Source organism: Halichoeres trimaculatus, unplaced genomic scaffold, assembly GCF_033239565.1.
Source record: "Halichoeres trimaculatus isolate MK-OKI-2021-1 unplaced genomic scaffold, fHalTri1.1 fHalTri1_scaffold_15, whole genome shotgun sequence".
Lineage (NCBI taxonomy): Eukaryota > Metazoa > Chordata > Actinopteri > Labriformes > Labridae > Halichoeres > Halichoeres trimaculatus.
The window spans coordinates 4,061,939-4,080,299 of NW_027437193.1; the positions used below are offsets into that span (position 1 = coordinate 4,061,939).

An 18,361-nucleotide genomic window follows, 5' to 3' on the forward strand; every position below is an offset into this window, starting at 1 on the left:
TTTATATTATTTTATTTGTTATATTATTATTATTATTATTATTATTATTATTATTATTATTATTATTATTATTATTATTATTATTAATTGTATGATTTTACATAGTCAACTGGCGATCAATCTCAAATGAATAGCACATTTTGTAATCTTTTCCAAATGTACCTTAAAGGGATATTTCCAAGTTTTTAAACTAAGCAGCCTGTTTTTTTTTGGCAGCTCAACACAAACTGACAGAGCTCATGCATCACAACAAGGGATACGCAATATATCGGTATCAATATCAGTATCAACCGATATTTACTTGTAGCTGCTGGCATTTTTAGAGCATCTTGTACGATCTTTCAAGACCCAAATAATCTTGTTTTCTCTGACTATGTAAACACCAAAAATACCTAAGAAGAGTGGACTCTCTTCTTTTATGTCCCTCTTAATCCAAAAAACAGAAAAAACATACTTTTTTGAACGCGTTCATCTCGGGCGCTCCATTCTTTCATCCTCTCCATGATCTCTGTCTTTTTCTTAAACCAATATATTTTTTTCCAAATCACTTTGTTGAAAAAACTGAAAAAGATCAACAGAAACTGTCAAAGAGTACATAGACAAGAAAAAAATTCATATGTTTATGTACACTGAACCCAAATACATCCCACATTTTAAAATTAAGTCTTATAAAAAAGGAAGAAAAACAAATAAATACAGTACAGAGAAAAGAAAAGAAAAGAATATATATTGATATCGGTAAATATCGGTTATCGGCCATAACAGCAATATCAATATCGGATATCAGTATCAGTGTCAATTTTCATATTGGTGCATCCCTAACCACAACAACAGACCCATTGTCCAACAAGAACTTTAGATTGGGAAAAAAAAAAGATAATTCCCTGGACACTTCACACTTTAAAAAGTTATCTCACACAGTGTGTCTCTCTGCAGCCCCTGTATGCTCGGCCAGCAAGTGGTATTTGAGGATGTGGTATGCTTAAGCACACTTCAGACGTACATAAAAACAGTCAAACAACAAAACAGAAGAAACTATGTAGTCCATAACATACACACAAGAATCAGAACCAGAATCAGCCAGAGTTAAAAAATCATCCAAGCATTTAAATCCAGATGTGGCTCCCTCCAAGTCTTTCAACTGTCTCCCTAAAAATGTCCAATGAGCCCAGTTCATTCAGAGAGAGCAGCAAATTTAAATCCCAGTTCAGCTCCGACCTTTGGGAAGGACAGAAAATAAAGATCCTGGGAACCACGACTGTAAGAGCCAATCCCAATTGTCATTCTTCCCCCTTCCCCTTGATCCTCTGTTTTAAGAGCCAAGGGTAAAATAACATCTCTTAGAAACACGAAGCCACTCAATCCCCACTATGTCATTACCCTTAGACGCTCGCAGGCTGTCGTAGGCAGATTGACTGTTTATTCACTTCCAAACAGAACACATTTTTACAAACTGATGGTAAACCGATGTCAGATTAGGGCAACTAACTCACAGCAAACAGACGCCACTGCATCACATGTGTAACGAGAAAGCTAAACCATGAAAAAGCTAATGTTAAGTGAGTGTTACGGCATTCAGAAGCTATGTTATGCAGCTTTTTCTTAATCCTCTATGACGCCAATATTTTTTCCAATTTTGTTTGAAATGAATGTAATATGAGTTTCCAGGTGAGATTTTGATCTATGAGAATACCAAGGAATTTAGTTAGTGTTACTCTTTCCAAGATGTTGTGGTCGATATGTACAGTGGGAGTGGTAGTTTTAGGTGTTCAATTTCTTGGAATAAACATCATGTGAGATTTTTTTTTTTTTTTTTTTTGCATCAAGTGATAATTTCTTTGCTTTAAACCAGGTGTCAATATTAAATAATATCTGTCCAATCACTTATGAAACACAGCCCACAGTAGTGAAATCTTTCCGCTGTGATCCTGCCACCCTGGTCCCAAGGAATCTGATCTAGCTCAACATCTTCACAAGATCTGCTGAAACCTGACACATTAGGTATGCAGGCCTCAAACACCAAGGTCAGCCTAAAGCTACAACCTCACAGGCCTCCAAAGGGCTGGCCAATCAGAGAGAAGGGGGTGTGTCTTTAAAGAGACAGTATAGTGTTTCAGATGGAAGCTGAAAAAAGTTTTTTTAAACACCTGTGTGAGAAAATACGATTTTGTTTTAGCTTTAAATCACGGTAAGCTACTATGGGAGCACCAAAGGGACAGAAAAAAGACTTTTAAAAAAAAGCACGATAGCCCCTCTTTAAAGAAGGGTCCATCTTTTCCCCAATTTGGATGGGGTTGAAAAATTTGGTTTTGATGTTTCCCAACATATTTTATCTTCCTATCTTCATCTTTAGGTCTGCTTCCTTGGGTTGGATGCACTCTTAATCTTCAGTATCTAATTTAAAGGAAACAAATTTAACACAGAACCCCTCAGAGTAAAGCAGACTTCAAGCATTTAATGCTTTGACGATACGTCCCTGGTATCTCACGCTTTATGTGAAATGTACATACAAATGAACCAAGTAAGGAAACATAAATTTCCAATGAGGCGTTTTTTAACCACCAACAGTCACTGAAGTGAAATGATTCATCAGTCCAACCCTCTGCCCTCCCTTTGCACGCCGTGCTCCCCGTGTAGCGCTAATGTTGTGTGTTTAGAGCGATCTAGCAGCCTGATAAAGGTTCCACATTTCGTTTGATATAAAGCTTCACAGAACGTCACAGGCGACAGGAGACCGGCTCTTTTTTTTCATCCTACAGTGGCGTTAAATGTCTCTGTGCCATCTGGAGCTGTGAGAGTAAAAAAAAAAACACTCTCCTTTTAAAGATGCCCGTTTTAATTGGTAAATATTTACTCGCAGGAGCTCTCAGCGGGCACACACACACACACACATACACACACACACACACACACACACACGACTCCTAATGAAGCACTTTAAAGCCTGTGGGCTCTCGCTGCTTGCTTTGAGTGTGATTCTTAACAAATTCAACCTGGACTTGAACTGTTGATAACGGTTGATAAGGCTGGAACACAACGTGAAACACTGCACTGCATAATAACTGTGGCAGCACAATTACCCCGTCACTGTTAACACTGATCCTTCCTCTGCGTCTTTGTTTGTGTGAGCGTGCAGGTGATGTGTGTGTTTGAGCGTCAGCACGCCTGGGTGACAGAATCCACCACCACAGTGTCTCTCAGCGCCTTGCTATTGATATTTTCTGATATTTTCCTAACGCTTCTCATAACTCTGAGCAGAAAGGAGCTTTTTCGAGGCTGCGGGAACGTTAAACCTCTGCTGCTGCACGCCACATTCTGCAGGGGTACACCTCTCAGAGGGTGCATGAAATAGTCCTGCAAGAGATTGTATGAAATAATGCAAAAGGAGGAATTGAATACGCCTCCTCTTCTGCAAATTTGTCCCTTCTGGCTCTTCTACGGTGGCCCTGAGAGCTCAAAGTGCTGCAGCTTAAGAAAGCACATGCAAAAAGACAAAACACAAAATAAGAAAACGTCATCAATTTGACAACAGGTGCCCAGCATTTGGAAAACACAATGGAAACACAACAACACAACACGTTAGAAAAATGCGCAGCAAAGACCAAAACATAAAAAAAAACATGCTGCAAATATGCTCCAACACGACAGAAGTGTTTCCAGAGGACACTTAAAAGCGATGCACATCTGCCTACACGCTTGCTGTTGCCGGGGATTTTCAGACACAGCTGAATGTTTGTCGTCAAATCATCCAAAATGGTGCATTTTTGACGTTACTGTATGGTTAATTTTAACAGTTATGAGGATGTTTTTTAAGTATGGCTTTTTTTCAACTTACTGATTGAGATTATGTGTGTTTGTACGTAAGTACCCTTTTAGAGACAGAATGATGAAAGTTGATATTTTGCTGGAAAAACAACGTTGTATCGATGTATGCCAACTGCTAGCATATTGATGTATCTTCCAATGTACGTTAGCATTAAGCTAGTGCCAAGTGCTCTGTAGCATTTTGGTGGATTACGAGCAAAATAACATGCTGAATATATGAAATAGGAATCACTTGTATAAGATTTTTCGCATTTAGCCATCATGGGGCCTTAAAGTGATACTCCGGGATGGAACAAGTTGGGTCCTATCACAAGGTTTAGGGCAGAAATTACCCCTACAGCAGTGATTTTGTGCAGCAGAAGCCCAGAGCGCTCGCACCAAACACCCCCTCCCTGCTCCTCTGCTGGTTTCCTCTGCACTCAGACGGGGCCATATTTTACTTGACCAAAAACACAAATAAACGGACTCCCAGCGAAAAAATCTGATATGGGTCTGCATTCAGGCTTTATTTAGAGAATTTTCAGCGCGTTACTTTCACACAAAAACACCGCTAAATAAGGCTCTAGTTCCCATCGTGTCTCTTCGTCCTGGCAGACTACCTGCGTTTGTTTATATCTGGCACGCTGCCCGTGCGGACTGATACACTAAGCGGCGAGTGCCTCGTAGCCAGCTGTGGCTCTGCAGCAGAGGTAGCGCCGTTTTACGACACGATGAGAACTAGGGCCTTATTTAGCGGTGTTTTCGTGTGAAAGTAACGCGCTAAAAATTCTCTCAATAAAGCGTGAATTCAGATTTTTTCAGTGGGAGTCCGTTTATTTGTGTTTTTGGTCAAGTAAAATATGGCCCCGTCTGAGTGCAGAGGAAACCAGCAGAGGAGCAGGGAGGGGGTGTTTGGTGCGAGCGCTCTGGGCTTCTGCTGCACAAAAACACTGCTGTAGGGGTAATTTCTGCCCTAAACCTTGTGATAGGACCCAACTTGTTCCATCCCGGAGTATCACTTTAAGGGAGTTATCTAGTAGCCCCATTTCTATACTTTACTTTTATAAAAGTACCAAAACGTTAAGTGAAAGGTATTTAACTTACTTTAAAGTATGATTGACCTGAAGCTCTTGTATTTAAACGCAAAATCAAGTCTTTTAGCTCAGGCAAGGTAGTGTTAGCAAATTAGCTTCAAAGTTCAAAAGAAATAAAAACACATTTTGAGCCTTTTTACGACTTTCTATGTGGTGTTGTCCTATTAACCTGGACAATTCTCCGTATATCATTGACAGACACTTTAGGCAACTCCAGCAAACACCTTATTTATTCAAACTCTGCCACCATAACACCGTCTACTGTCACTTTCTACTCCTTTCACTAACTGAAAATGACATATCTGTGCATATACTGTAATACAATGTTACATCGATCAAAAACACACACTTTTCAACTCATTCCCCAACACAACTGATGGAAAGATAACCATAATAGAGCAGGGACTGAAAATCCCCGGCAATGACAAGCATGTCGGGAGATGTGCATCACTTTTAAGTGTCCTCTGGAAACACTTCTGTTGTGTTGTAGTGAATTTGCAGCGCGTTTCTAAATGCTGCGCACATGTTGTTGAACCGATGAAGATGTTTATTTAACTTGCTTGTGTTTTGTCTTTTTGCTTGTGCTTTCTTAAGTTGCAACCCTGTGAGCTCTCAGGGCCACCGTACTCTTCAGATCTCACAAGCTTTAAACACATGCAACATGCATGAAGAAATTAACATCAGATGCTTTTTTTGTTTATATTTCCTGACAGATGAGCAGAGAAATGTCTGAAAGTGTACTGTAAATTGGCCTCCATAACTCACCGCACGCATGCAGTTCATGTGAACCTGCGTCTTGCATATTATGTATGCATAAGTATGTCCAAAAAGGCCTGTGTGTCCTTGTGCAGTACATGTTTTATTGCATGTGTGTGTGCATCTCTGAGTGTGTGTGCACATCAATCTCTGCAGCCTGCTGCCTTGTACACACTGCTCTCCATCCCTGACCCAGTACTCTGTGCGATCCTGCCTACAGCCTCATTTGTCTCCATCAGGCGACGGCCGAGGTTACGACTCACCAAAGCGCAGTACGTTTCTGGCGGATCTCCACACGTGATATTTGGGGGGTCGAGGGCCACTCGCAGGTACTTTGTCATGTCTGTGGCTTCTGGCTGACAGGCCATGTAGTCCCACGCCAGGCCCTCTTCTGTGTAGATCTGGGACTTGCAGACGTCATAGTGTCCCCATGCTGCTGGGTAATGCTGCATGGCGTGTGCCACACCGGTGCACACAGCTTGCAGAGCGATGAACACGGGCCAGAACATCGCTGATTCTCTGCGGTTCAATGTGGAGCTCCCTTTGTTTTCGTCTTTACAGAGATATGACAGTGTCGCTTGGGTTCTTCTTAAACTGACTCCAGCTTTGCGCGGCGCAGAAGCTCATTTGGGAACTGAGGCAGCATGTTGCTACTTTCGAGTGAGCAGCTTCAGGCAACCATTAGCCCCCACTCACTTCTACTTCTTCTTCTTCTGTTCTTCCTCTGTTTTTTGCCACTTCTGCCTGGCTGATGAGGTGTGTCAACAAGTGAGCTTCTTCACAAGTGCTGAGTGCTGATGAAAGGGTCAACAAGCGGTCAGGAGTGATGTGCAGAGCAGGGTGACACTCCTCATAAGTCAGAGGCTGTCAGACGCCTGAGCTGGATCTCTTGTTGTTTTAGCCACAGGCTGCATCCTAAAGGACAGAGGGGAAAGAAAAACCTTAAACAGGCTGAAAATACACAGAAACTCTCTGGGAACACAGTATTAAAATTTTACCAACGCTTCAACATGGTTTAAGGGCAGTGGGATAAGTAGACGCACACATACATTATGCACACAAACACAAGCCTCCACTGTTTATATGAAACCCTCAATAACAACCTCGCCAAATCACTGTATACAATTCAAATGGGCCTTGTTCTGCAAAGCCTAATCTCCATTTGATTTTCATACAAAAAGGCTTATTTCCATGTGTCAACTCACGACATTTAAGTTATTGCTTTTTCCCCGACTCTTGCTCCGCGCTAGCCGGAACCGGAGTTGCCTTTGTCCCAAAGCCTTTAGAGGCATTTGGGAAATATTAAAGTAAAATTGGGAGACAGAAATGGTCTATTTGAGGGATTGTACATTTCTCAGAGCTATCACAAGCCATCAGTCAGATGGCCTAACTCGTCAGGTAATGGTGCCTGGCAGCAGTCAGCGGAGACCGGCACGATCTCGACGTCTCAGGTGTAAAAAAAGGAGAAGAAGGAGTGAGCGTTAGGTGGGAAATAAGACGGTGCAGCTCGAGTAATGACTCTGAAAAGGAGTCGAGTTACAGCTGAATGTCAATACGCTGGAATGGGTTGAGGTTTTTGATATTCCTGGAAGTAGGTGTAACCTGCGCCCTCCACGAGCACGCAGGGTTATCCTCCATTAACGCCGCTTACAGGTTAGCAATGCTGCATTATGCATACTCAATCCAACCCAGACTTAAATAATGCCTCAGCTGCTCTGTGCAGTTTGAACCTCTAACTTTCCGGTCAGCAGCTTCATACACTTCCCTCCAGGCTACATCCGACCCTGTGTGGCTAACAGTCGTCGCTGAAATACAAATTTTCTGCAGGTGAAGCAGCGTCGAGAGGAAAAGAGATGCTTTTTGTTTAAATTTCAGGAGATAATAAAGTCAAATCAAATTAATTAAGGAAGGGATTTTTAATTATGAGAGGACAAAGATTCAGATGATGCAGAATCTGTTCTTAATAAGACTCTGGCTCACACACACACAGAAAGAGACGCAGGCATTTCTGTGCTCCCTGCCGACATATGGAGGCATTAGGATTCAGTATTTTAACTTGGCCATCTTGTCTCAGCCTGAAAATTGCAACAATTTGAGCAGGTTTTCCCCACATTCAAACCAATTATTGCTTTCCTCCCAGCCTAATGTCCTTTTTTTTTTTTTTTCTTGGGGTCTGTTGAATACATTCCAAGCTGAATGAAAGATGTTCATCCGAGCCTGAGAAATGATCTGCTCTGCTATTCAGCCTGGATGGACCCTTCAAAGTCAGGCCTGTCAGGAGGTACGGGTGGTGGGCTTCGTTTGACAGACCTCAGGAGGAAAAACTAGCAGGAAGAATTTGACTCTTTAAATGTGCTCGTGTCAATCATTAAAACTCCTGGAAAAGGAGAAGAAGAGGCCAATTACAGATTTGATAAGTGGGATGGAGCTCTTGAGCGCACATTTCACGTTTCATAAACACAAATGTCAGTCTGTGGATCGTGGATGTATCAAGGGGATGGACTACTCTCATCCCTCACGCGTAGATGTACCTGGATACGCCTCGGTTTCATAACAGCGAGGTTGACTTTCATTATCAAGGCAGTCACATTAGGTAGCAGCAGCAGCAGCAGCAGGAAGAGGGTGATGGAGGTCGCTTATCTTATTTTTACTTAATAGGGAACATTCAAAGCTAATAAGTGACAGCAAATGGAGCTAACCAGGGGAATATTGGATTTAATTCACAGACACCTGGAGTAATGAAATCTATACAGATGAAGGGAAGGTGTCAGGATGCTCAGAAAGACCTCTGTGGACACGTACCATTTAACATCTGAGCGCTACCAAAGCAGCGAGCGTGCATTATAAACTGCTCGCAGGATGATTTCTGCATAAAATAAGAGTTCAGACACCATTTAGGAAGCCAATTCATCTCCCCTTCGAAAAGAATCTGAAGATTAATTAATCTATGAGCACAAGTGTGATTCATAACTGTCTCTTTGTGCTTCCTTGATTCATGTACAGGTGTAAAGATTGGATTTTTTAATTAAAATTACAGCCAAAAAAAAAAAAAGAAGAAGAAGAAGACGCGTAACAATGATAATCCTCCAAAACCTCTCGTCCTTCCTCTTCCGGCAACTACGCCTCCATGTGTGTACACCCTCAAAAATTCAAGGAGAAGCTCAGGAATGTCATAATTTTCTTCCGAGAAAATATGAGGTCAGATTCTATATTAAAAGTCATTAATATTTGAGCAGCTCTCCGTATGCAGGGAGGAGGAGGAGGAGGAGAAGCAGAGAGCTGGGTGACCACCTCTCCCCACATCTCTTTCCACATCTTTCTTTTTTTTCCTTCACTTGTTTTTGAAGCCTCTGAAACACCCCCTTGTGTCCGCTTGCATCCCATCCCCTGGGCAGCTCAAGCATGGCAGAGTGTTTTAAGAGTCAGCAGGGTTACAAACTCCCAGCTAGACTCTTTAAAAACCTGTGGCGGATGTTTTTCTTTTTTTTCCCTTTCTTTTCTCCTTTACGTTTCATACTAATCCTGCTAAAGTGTGGTTTTGCTCTCAGCCTCTGGATCCCTACCATAGACTGTATACAGTCCAAGAATAGGCTGGGCCGATTATTGGGGCTGATATTTGGCATTTTGAAGCATATCGGCATCTGCCTTTTTTTTTCAATCCGATGACCAATAAGAAACAAATTTAAAACTGCATTGTTGCAGCTCTGATGTCTGCAGTCACTACTCAATCCCCAGCACTGTCCCACCCACAGTATCGTCTGATTGGTTATAAGCAGAGCCATAGCTTGGGTAACAGCCAATCAGCAGTGCAGTTATTACAGTTATTGCAGTTACATTGAAATTTTGGAAAACTTTGTTTACTGTAGAAAACTTAAGTTTATTTTTTTAATGTTTCCATTTAACTTTATAAAACATGCTGCTGAGCCTGAGTTTGTATTATTCAAAATTTCGACAACAATATTTTCATTTTGACTGCAAATCACTATCGGCTTCAAATATCGGGAACCGGTATCGGTCCTGAAAAATCCATATCAGTCTACCTCTAGTTTTAAAGCCAAAATTCCCTGTCACAGGCGCCACCATTTGTAGCAGTTGTGCAGCCAGAGTCTGCACAGTAGAGACTATGAGGGATTCTGGGAGAATCTGAGTGGAGCTGGGTGACAAAAATAATAATAATCTTTTTTCTCAAGAGAGTCTAATCACTTCTTGACTCTACCTCCAGACGTATTTTACAATGCCCCTAAAAAATACACAAGAACGTCAGCTGTCAATCATCGTTAAACGTGACGTAAAGCCTTGTTTTAACCTCTTATAACAAATGAAAATGAAACGTTTTCAGAAAAAAGAGGACTTGAATACAAGGCAGCCAAATGATTTCTTCAAATCACCACAACAATCAGACTTGAGAAACATTTCCACGAGGTGTATTAATATTTTTTTAGTCTGACCACAGCCCACATCTGGAATGACTGGGGAGATCGACTTTTTAAACTAAACTGCAGCCAGCCACCAGGGGGAGCAGTTTTTGTAGCAACCTCTTCGAGCCGAGCAAGATGACATCCATTTTTTTTACAGTCTATGGTTGAAACATGAAAACATACCTGTTTTAGCTTTACTGTCAAGTTTTTTTCTGTAACATCTGACGTATTGATAAGAAATAAAAAACTTAAAGCCATAATTTTCACATTATATAAATGTATATATATATATATATATATATATATATATATATATATATATATATATATATATATATATATATATATATATATATATATATATATATATATATATATAGGTTAAATGTTGGAAGTCACAACTAAATGTGGGCAACATTTTGAGTAAAGAGAGTCAGCCCATTGAAGGCAGGGTCTGCAGGAATTTTTATTACTTGTTAGGTAACACAACTGTAGAACTGGGCTCCTCCTTCTTGGGCTCAGTGCCAGCAGCAGCGCACACCCACAGCGTCTGACCATGACTACGTGAACACATATACCAGCTGAGCAAGATGATGTCATTTTTTTTTTTTTTTTACATTCTATGGCTGTTTTCCAAACAGCCTAGTATTTTGGCTGATGTTCAGTATGTAGTAGTAGTATGTAAAAACTTGCAGAATCTGCAGTTTACTACAAACCCCGGGTTTCCTACTAATCTCGGAAAATTTCTCAGTATGCAATGGACCAGTCTGTCTGGCATACTGTTTCCCACAATGCACGGCGCTAACACCATTTGTCTATGCTGGTGGCAGGTTTCAGTGAATTACTGCCATCTACTGAAATGAGTCGGCATTACAACTACAATACAACAACACTAACGTTAGGCAGTCCGTGAGATAGAAGTGAAGTGATGCGACAAACACCAGTAAATCTTGTCACTTCCATTAGCCCATATAAACCACTAATTCACTTTTTAAACCATATGTGGATTATATAGAAGTGTTTTTTTCATCAGCTGTGAAAAATACAAATTCCTACCAGAATTATTTTTCAGTAAATGATATAAGTTTTGGTGTAAGATTAGAAATGAAGTATGATTTTTCTGTGTGATGTGATTAACAAATTAACTCAAAGGTAAAGATCTGCCTATAGATTTTGTACTTTTATAATAAAGGCAAAAAAACATCATCTGTAGCTCCGCTTCTGAAACCGGAAACCAGAGTAGTACAAAACAGACCCAACAGAGCAGTCAGACTACATACTACAAGCAAGAGCAGAAGTTAGTATGTAGTGCCTACTACGTGGTTTGGAAAACAGCCTCTGAATCCCTAACCCTGGCTCTAACACAAGTCGGTGTGGAAGAGGAGCTGTCCATGGTGCTGAAATACACTCAAAGGCCTCAAATCAATCTCAATCAATCAATATCCTTTATTTAACCAGGTAAAAACTCATTGAGGTTTAAAAACCTCTTTTTCAAGAGTGACCTGATCAAGGCGGCAGCAAAAAAGAGAAAATAAAACAAGCTCCTGTCATGGATACACACACTACATACACGTGTGGATTTCAAGTCCTTCTGCACAATATTCCAGGCAGACGGGGCAGAAAAATGTAAAAGCCATTTATGCAGGTAGATGTCCAAGAATAGGTTTATAAATGAGAATCAGCAAATGAGAGTGCAACCAGCTGCAACCAGGAATAAACGCAAGGCACAGTGATATACAGCATCTGATTTCTCTAAAGACTGATCAGGAGCTTTCATAAAAAGCAGGTCTCCAAAGTCCATCAAGGGGAAAAACGCTGTTTCCTGACTTTTACAGAAAAACATGACTTGTGTCTAAATAAGAAATCAAGTTCTCAGAATGCCTAAGTATTTATAAGACTTTACCTTCTAATTTCAACCCCATGAAAAGTTGACATCCCAGGAAGGTGGGGTCTTTGAGTGATCCGCATTCAGCACCAATTTAAGCCTCAAACTGTGACATCACTCGTTGATCATCCTGCAAAATTTTTCCTCCACCTTGTGCTTATTGATTCCTCCTGATCTGATCCACAGCCAGTTCAAACAGTCTGATGCTTTGTATCTGGCTGATGAGTGCAACAATAAACGGGTTAATGCTTCCAACGCTCTCCGTGCCAACATATGAGTCACAGTGGGATCGACTGGCAGGCACAAGCATGTCTGTTCTGGCACATGTTTGCGTTCTTCTCCTCCTTCGTTCCTTTTCCAGACACAGAGCACATCAAACATACAATCAGTGTCCGGGGAAGCTGCACTTTTGACCTGCACAATTTCAGACACTCTTTTTTTTTTTAATTTACCAAAAGAGCTGGTTTGCTGCTGCTGATGCTGAGGATGTGGTTAAAGTGATGACAACGTGAGGGTCTCTCAGTGTGGAGCCTGAGATTCATAAATTCAGCCAGCAAACATGAAAATCTGCTGCCATACATTATTCAAAGTTCTCCTCCTGAAGCACTAACATGCAAAAAAAAAAAAAAAAAGAGCAGAGCATGTGGCAAACATTTAAAATTCCAGGACATGTAACATTCATGCAATCAGAAGAGTGACAGCGAAGGGAAAACGTCAGTTAGAGGTTTTTCTGCTCAGGTTGATGGTTTCAGCGAAGAACTTGCAGGAGAAAGGACATTTGCATCAACAGGATCTGGACTCAGACAGATTTTTGCGCAGAGGCGAGGCACACCTAGATCTGACTTTTCCTGACCTGCTGCGCAACAGGTTAAACACTCATTACGTCGTTTATTCCGCAAGTGGAGAAACAAATGAGGCTGTTTTCATGAACTCACTTTTCTGCATTTGCACAGTTTAACTTCAACATCTCCAACTTGACACGCTGCTGGTGCAAACTGCACATTTTTTATTTTTAATCCAACATCCCCGAGCTGCTCATTCTTTATTCATTTAACCCACTTCAAACCTGATTACAGCAAACGTTCCGCCCATGAAACAGCCCACTGTAATTACCCCATTACTGCTCATTTAGTCGTGATTGTCATCATCACACAAGTGACGGTTTTCATTGAGGGAAAAATGCACAAGAAAGGCAGAAAACACCACAATACTCACATTTAAAACGCGCTCCTTAGACGACGAGCTCATTCAACAAGTTATGCACCGCAGAGAGTAGTTGCAGAGAGGTCTTCTCTTCGTGATTTATTCGAGTTTCTCACCAGATGGAACAATAAAAGCGAAACGTGCGCAGAGAGCGCGGAGATTTTTCCTCTCTTTCAAACTTTTCCTTCAACTTTCTCTAAAGCTGCTTCATTTCCTTCCACATAACCGTCCTGGACTGGCTCACATTCATACCTGTCTGTGTTTTTCCACGCCGCTGAGTACCGAGTGGCGTCCGCACGGGCTCGTTTGGCTTTACGCAGCGCTGCTCCTGGCGCAGCGTTCATTGGAATGGCGCACGACAAATACTTCAAGTAGCCGTTCAGGGAGATTTAACAGGGAGCTCGCAAATTCTTTCCAAGCACATCAACGCGGAGAGAAACTCTTCAGAGGGACTGGTGTTGTCAGACCCAGACGAGTTGTAGAAGAGCGTAGAGGAGGAGAGCGATAAGCAATCTCCCTCAAATGGAGCCACTATGTCCAGTTTCAAACGAGCGCTCCGCGGGGTCCTAAAGATAAAACTGACATTTGTGCCCACATAAAATCAACTCGACACATTTATCCATCCTCCCTTTGGAAGTTTAATCTCCTTATTCTTTTTATATTTCGCAATCTTTTTGCTAATCTGACTCAAAAGCGAAAGTTTCCTTTAATCCGACCACCCAGATTTCCTCCCTCCTCTTTGTTTCATCTGATTGACTCCACATTTTATGCATTGATCTGTAACCTGAGATGTATTTGCACCAGGCTGCATTCTTATTCTATTTAAAGTTGCTGGATAATTGCTCAGCAATAAGGTTGCATCGCTTTCCACGGAAGCAACATCTGCAAAACGAATGTACTGATGTCATTGTAGGGAAAAACGTAAGTGTGATCACACTTTTCACCTGTGTTACTGTAGAACACGTTTAATATTAACACCTCTTTTTGAAAATAAATAAATAAATAAATAAATAAAATCTAGTCTTCCTCTCTCTGAGGTTTTTATCATCACGTTTCCGGAGCCATTAAACTGACAAGAGATGCGTGTGAAGAGTAAATCCACAGAAACTTAACAGAGGCGAGTCCTCAGGGCAGAGGAACACGGCACAACACAATTAAAATGCAGCCGAAGTTGAAGGAAGAAAATCGAACTAGAGGAGGGGGAATTATGATCACAAAATTTGGCTCTGTTTTTAAAATCTCCCTCAGGTTATGCGCAGATAATTACTACAACAACAGCGCTTCAGGACTCAGCAATTTCCCCCAAAAAACAAACAAAAGAAGATCTTACCTTCCGTGGAAGAATGTGGAGGGGTTGATAAAGCGCCTGCCAAATAAAGGGGAAGGAAAAACTCCCCTGGCCGGAGTTGTTGCTGTAATTATTCGCAGGGTTTCGCAGGCAGAGCTGGAGGAATAACTACAGTGAGGTGCGTCTTCCCGGGCTCCCTTGGCGAGGAGTCATAGATGTCACCCTCTCCACTACAGGGTGCCAAGCTGCACGGCAAACAACCGTGGTGACAGGTCGCTTTGAACACGCATTTTAATTGTGCCGTAATGCCAACTGGTGGAGATTGCACGATAGGAACAACCGCGCCCACGTGAAGGTCACAGCAGTAATTGAGTCGAGCGTTTCTCCCATGTCGGAGCTGGAAAGTACTCCGTTACTCTGCAGCTCTTATTTTACTCCATTCATATTTGTTAAGGAGGGGGAGTAACATGATTGTGTTCACGATAAGACAGAAACAGCTGATTTATTCCCTTTCCTTGATTTGTTTAATCTACTTTGAATGCACTTCAGCACCATGGACAGCTCCATCAGCCCTGAAAGCAACTTTATCTCAAGCAGGTGCTGAAAAAAGTCCCACATAACACATGAAAAGGAGCTTTTAGGTACCATGAAAACAGAGAGTTGTGCTACCAAAGGAGTCTTTACCTTTTTTTTTTATTCATATGACTGTCATTCCCCCTTTCTCCCATTATATCTTTGGTCTGTTCATTCATCCAGCCTTTTGGAATTACAAAAATAAACCTGCTATACCAAGGGTCTTCATTCTGCAGCTCTGGAGCCTCATGCATCTCTCTGACTCCTTTACAGTGGCTCCTCGTAGCTTTAAAAAAAAAAAAAATTGGTAAAATGAAGACTTTTAATTTTTCTTACCAAGGCTGTTGATAACTAAAACACTAAATAAAATCATCCATTAAGTTTTTAAAGTGTCTGAAATTCTTGCACATTTTTTGTTTCCTTTTTTTTTTTTTTTACTAGTTTTGCACATTTTTTCTTTTTTTTTCTTTTTGCAAATCTACAAAAATTTCAAAACTTTTTGAATTTTTTGAAAATTGTTTTTCTTTTTGCAGTTCTCTTGATTTGCAAAAAAAAAAATAAATTCCTCAAATTTAACTTTTTTGGATATGTTAACCATTTTTTTTTGTAAATTTATAAATATAATTTCTTAAGTCTTACATTTTTTAATTTTAAATTTTCCATTTTTTTTTCCAATTTTTTTCATGTATTTATTTGTAAGGAAATTTTACCATTTTTTTTTAAATTCCTGTTTTTTTTTTTGCAAACTCTTTTAATGTAAAAATGTATTTGACTTTTTTTTTTGGAAAAAAAGAAATCTATTTCACATTTTCAAATATTTTGCAAATCTATAAAATTTCATAACTTTAAAAAATTTTTTATATTTTTTTTCTTTTGGCAGTTCTTTTGATTTGCAAAATTGAAATAATAGAAAAATCTTCAAATTTAATTTATTTTTGGATATGTTTACCTTTTTTTTTTGTAAATTTGAAATATCATTATTTATGTCTTAAATTTCTTAAATTAAAATTTTCCATTTATTTTCCCCAAATTTTTCCATTTTTATATTGTTTTTTCATTTTTTTAATGGAAATTTTACCAAATGTTTTAAATGCCTTATTTTATTTTTGCAAACTCTTAAAATGTAAAAAATTATTTATTTATTTATTTTGGAAAAAATCTATTTCACATTTTCAAATATTTTGCAATTTTTTTGATTTCATTTTTTCGATTCCAAAAAGAAAAAAAATATACATATTTGCAAATGTTTTAAAAACTAATTGGTCACATGTACAATTTTATACATTAAAAATTATTTATTTATTTATTATTTAGAAATATTATTTAGAAAATTATTTCCTAGATATTGACTATGTTTTGAAGTTTTAACATTTTACAGTCTTTATAATAAAGTTAAAGTAAATTTTGTGACTCCTGAATGACTTTAATCCTGGTAAACTGAGGCAAAATGGCCTCTATTAAAGTAAAGGTCTCAAACCTCTGCACTGGATTGAACTTACTCCCATCAAGGGGTTTTTGTTCACCCAGTCCATACTTCTAATGTCCAAACTCTTTTTGTATCTCTACTTTTAAGCAGAATCTGCATTAAAGCTGCTAAATGTTTAGGATGTCTTCCAGATAGAAGCAGCACCTGTATCGATTTCTTTCAAATTAATATGCACTGAAACCCCTGTAAACCCATTAAAAAGCAGAGATGCCGTTTCTGTTCTGATAAAGGCAGATTTCAGTCGGGACCAGGGCTGAATGACAACAAGTCTCTCCTCCCCACTGAGGTAAAGTGGCTCACATTGTATCAGAAGGTTCAGCCTTTGCTTGGAGCGTCGGCTGCTCTTGACATTTCCATTAAATCATTCCTCCTGGAAACACCAGCATTCACCCTGACACACTCTCTCATACACGCCTGTGCTGGCTCGCTTGATTCTGACCGAGTTAGATAGATGGATGGATGGATTTCACTACAGTAAATGAAACTATAGAGAGTGATGCTGGTTGTAATGCTGACACTTGGTTGGCGTGATAATATCTGCTAATTGGCTCTGAACACAAAGTAGAGCAGCAGCTGCAGGGGAGCGAACATTAATCGTAACTAACTGTCTGTAGAGAGTGTCTTAAAGCTGCAGTTCTTTCACTAACCAGTAGGGGGAGGATGAAATGTAAAACCTTTGGCTTCAAATTATGAGCTGTTTCACTTCTTTTATGCAGTTTTTCCAGTTTACTGGTTCTGACCAAGACAAATGTTCTCCACTAGGAGGCGATGTGGGGAAAATATGTCAGGATGTTTTTTTTTGTTGTTGTTTTTACGGCAGGATCAGGATCTGGATTTTACTTTTGAGACTATTTTGACAATTTTTTTTCCTCTAGATCAGGTCACAGTTGTATCTTCGTCCCCAGCTGTGATCTCATAATATGTTGTTTTTGTCACTGAAATGAATCATGTAATAAAAGACAAACCAAACCAAAGTCTATTTAGTGACGACTCGGTAAACTACATTTGGACTGTGCATAGGCTTCTGGTGTAAAGATAAAGCTCTCTACATTCTGCAGAAACTCAACAACTCTTACAAAACAACTTGCATCTGACGTCTTAAAATAAATGTTTCTATCGTGATGTGAAAATGTGAGAGTTCGAAAAATGCCTTCAAAGGACACAAGACCAGATTAAAGTTATGAAATGGGGCAGGAAAGGAATAAAATGGTGCATAATCGTTGTTCAGGATACATCTAAGTCAGAAAGCTACTTAAATCAAAATGATTTAACATCTTTGGGCTATGAATGCCTTTGCCAGAGTTCATCACATCTAAGAGAACTACTTTAGATAAAATAAAATTGTTAGACACATTAAAGATCCTTATCGCCACCCTTAGAGCCATGCTCTGAGTGTTGGCATGTTACACTTTTGTGAACTTCCCTTAGCTTTGCTTCCTTTCGTGCTCCAAAAACTCAAACCTAAGTTCAGAAATCAGACTTCTCATTCAAACATATTTTGTAGTAATACACAGAAAAAAGTATCTTTTACAAAGACTGAAAGTTTCTCCACTGATTGATTAAGACTTTACAAGTTTTACAAATTCTTAAATTTTCTGTTTTATTTTATTAACTACATTGTATTTTTCTGTTTGAGGTCGCTGTGAGGAGGATCTGTTTGAATTGGACTGTCTTGCCACTTTCTGGCCCTGAGTCTCCGCACACTGTCGTAAATTTCTTTAAGCGAGGCCTGCGTTTGTTTTGGAATGAAATGGATTTTGGATTGCAACAAATGTTCTTTGTTAAAGTTGTTTTTTTACCGGACACAATGTGCGGAGGTAAGGTGCTTATCAGTTTAACAGTTACAAAGTGATA

The 18,361-nt window shown here is 39.8% G+C and overlaps 1 protein-coding gene across 4 annotated transcripts in view; it reads right to left on the reverse strand.

Moving 5' to 3' along the window:
- The window catches only part of LOC141804638 (netrin-G1-like), a 126,684-nt gene extending 111,831 nt beyond the window's left edge, over nucleotides 1-14,853 (reverse strand). Inside the window, exons 1-2 of one of the 4 annotated variants that reach the window (XM_074689191.1) lie at nucleotides 14,491-14,853; nucleotides 5,918-6,569 (exon numbers count right to left, since the gene is read on the reverse strand). In XM_074689191.1, the coding sequence (XP_074545292.1) occupies nucleotides 5,918-6,163 (246 nt within the window). In that variant the 5' untranslated portion in view covers nucleotides 6,164-6,569; nucleotides 14,491-14,853. Of the gene's footprint in view, nucleotides 1-5,917; nucleotides 6,570-13,172; nucleotides 13,721-14,490 lie in introns of those variants that run through there. The other 3 variants (XM_074689192.1, XM_074689190.1, XM_074689193.1) reach the window with 3 other exon arrangements.
- Between the last annotated feature and the right edge of the window lie 3,508 nt (nucleotides 14,854-18,361).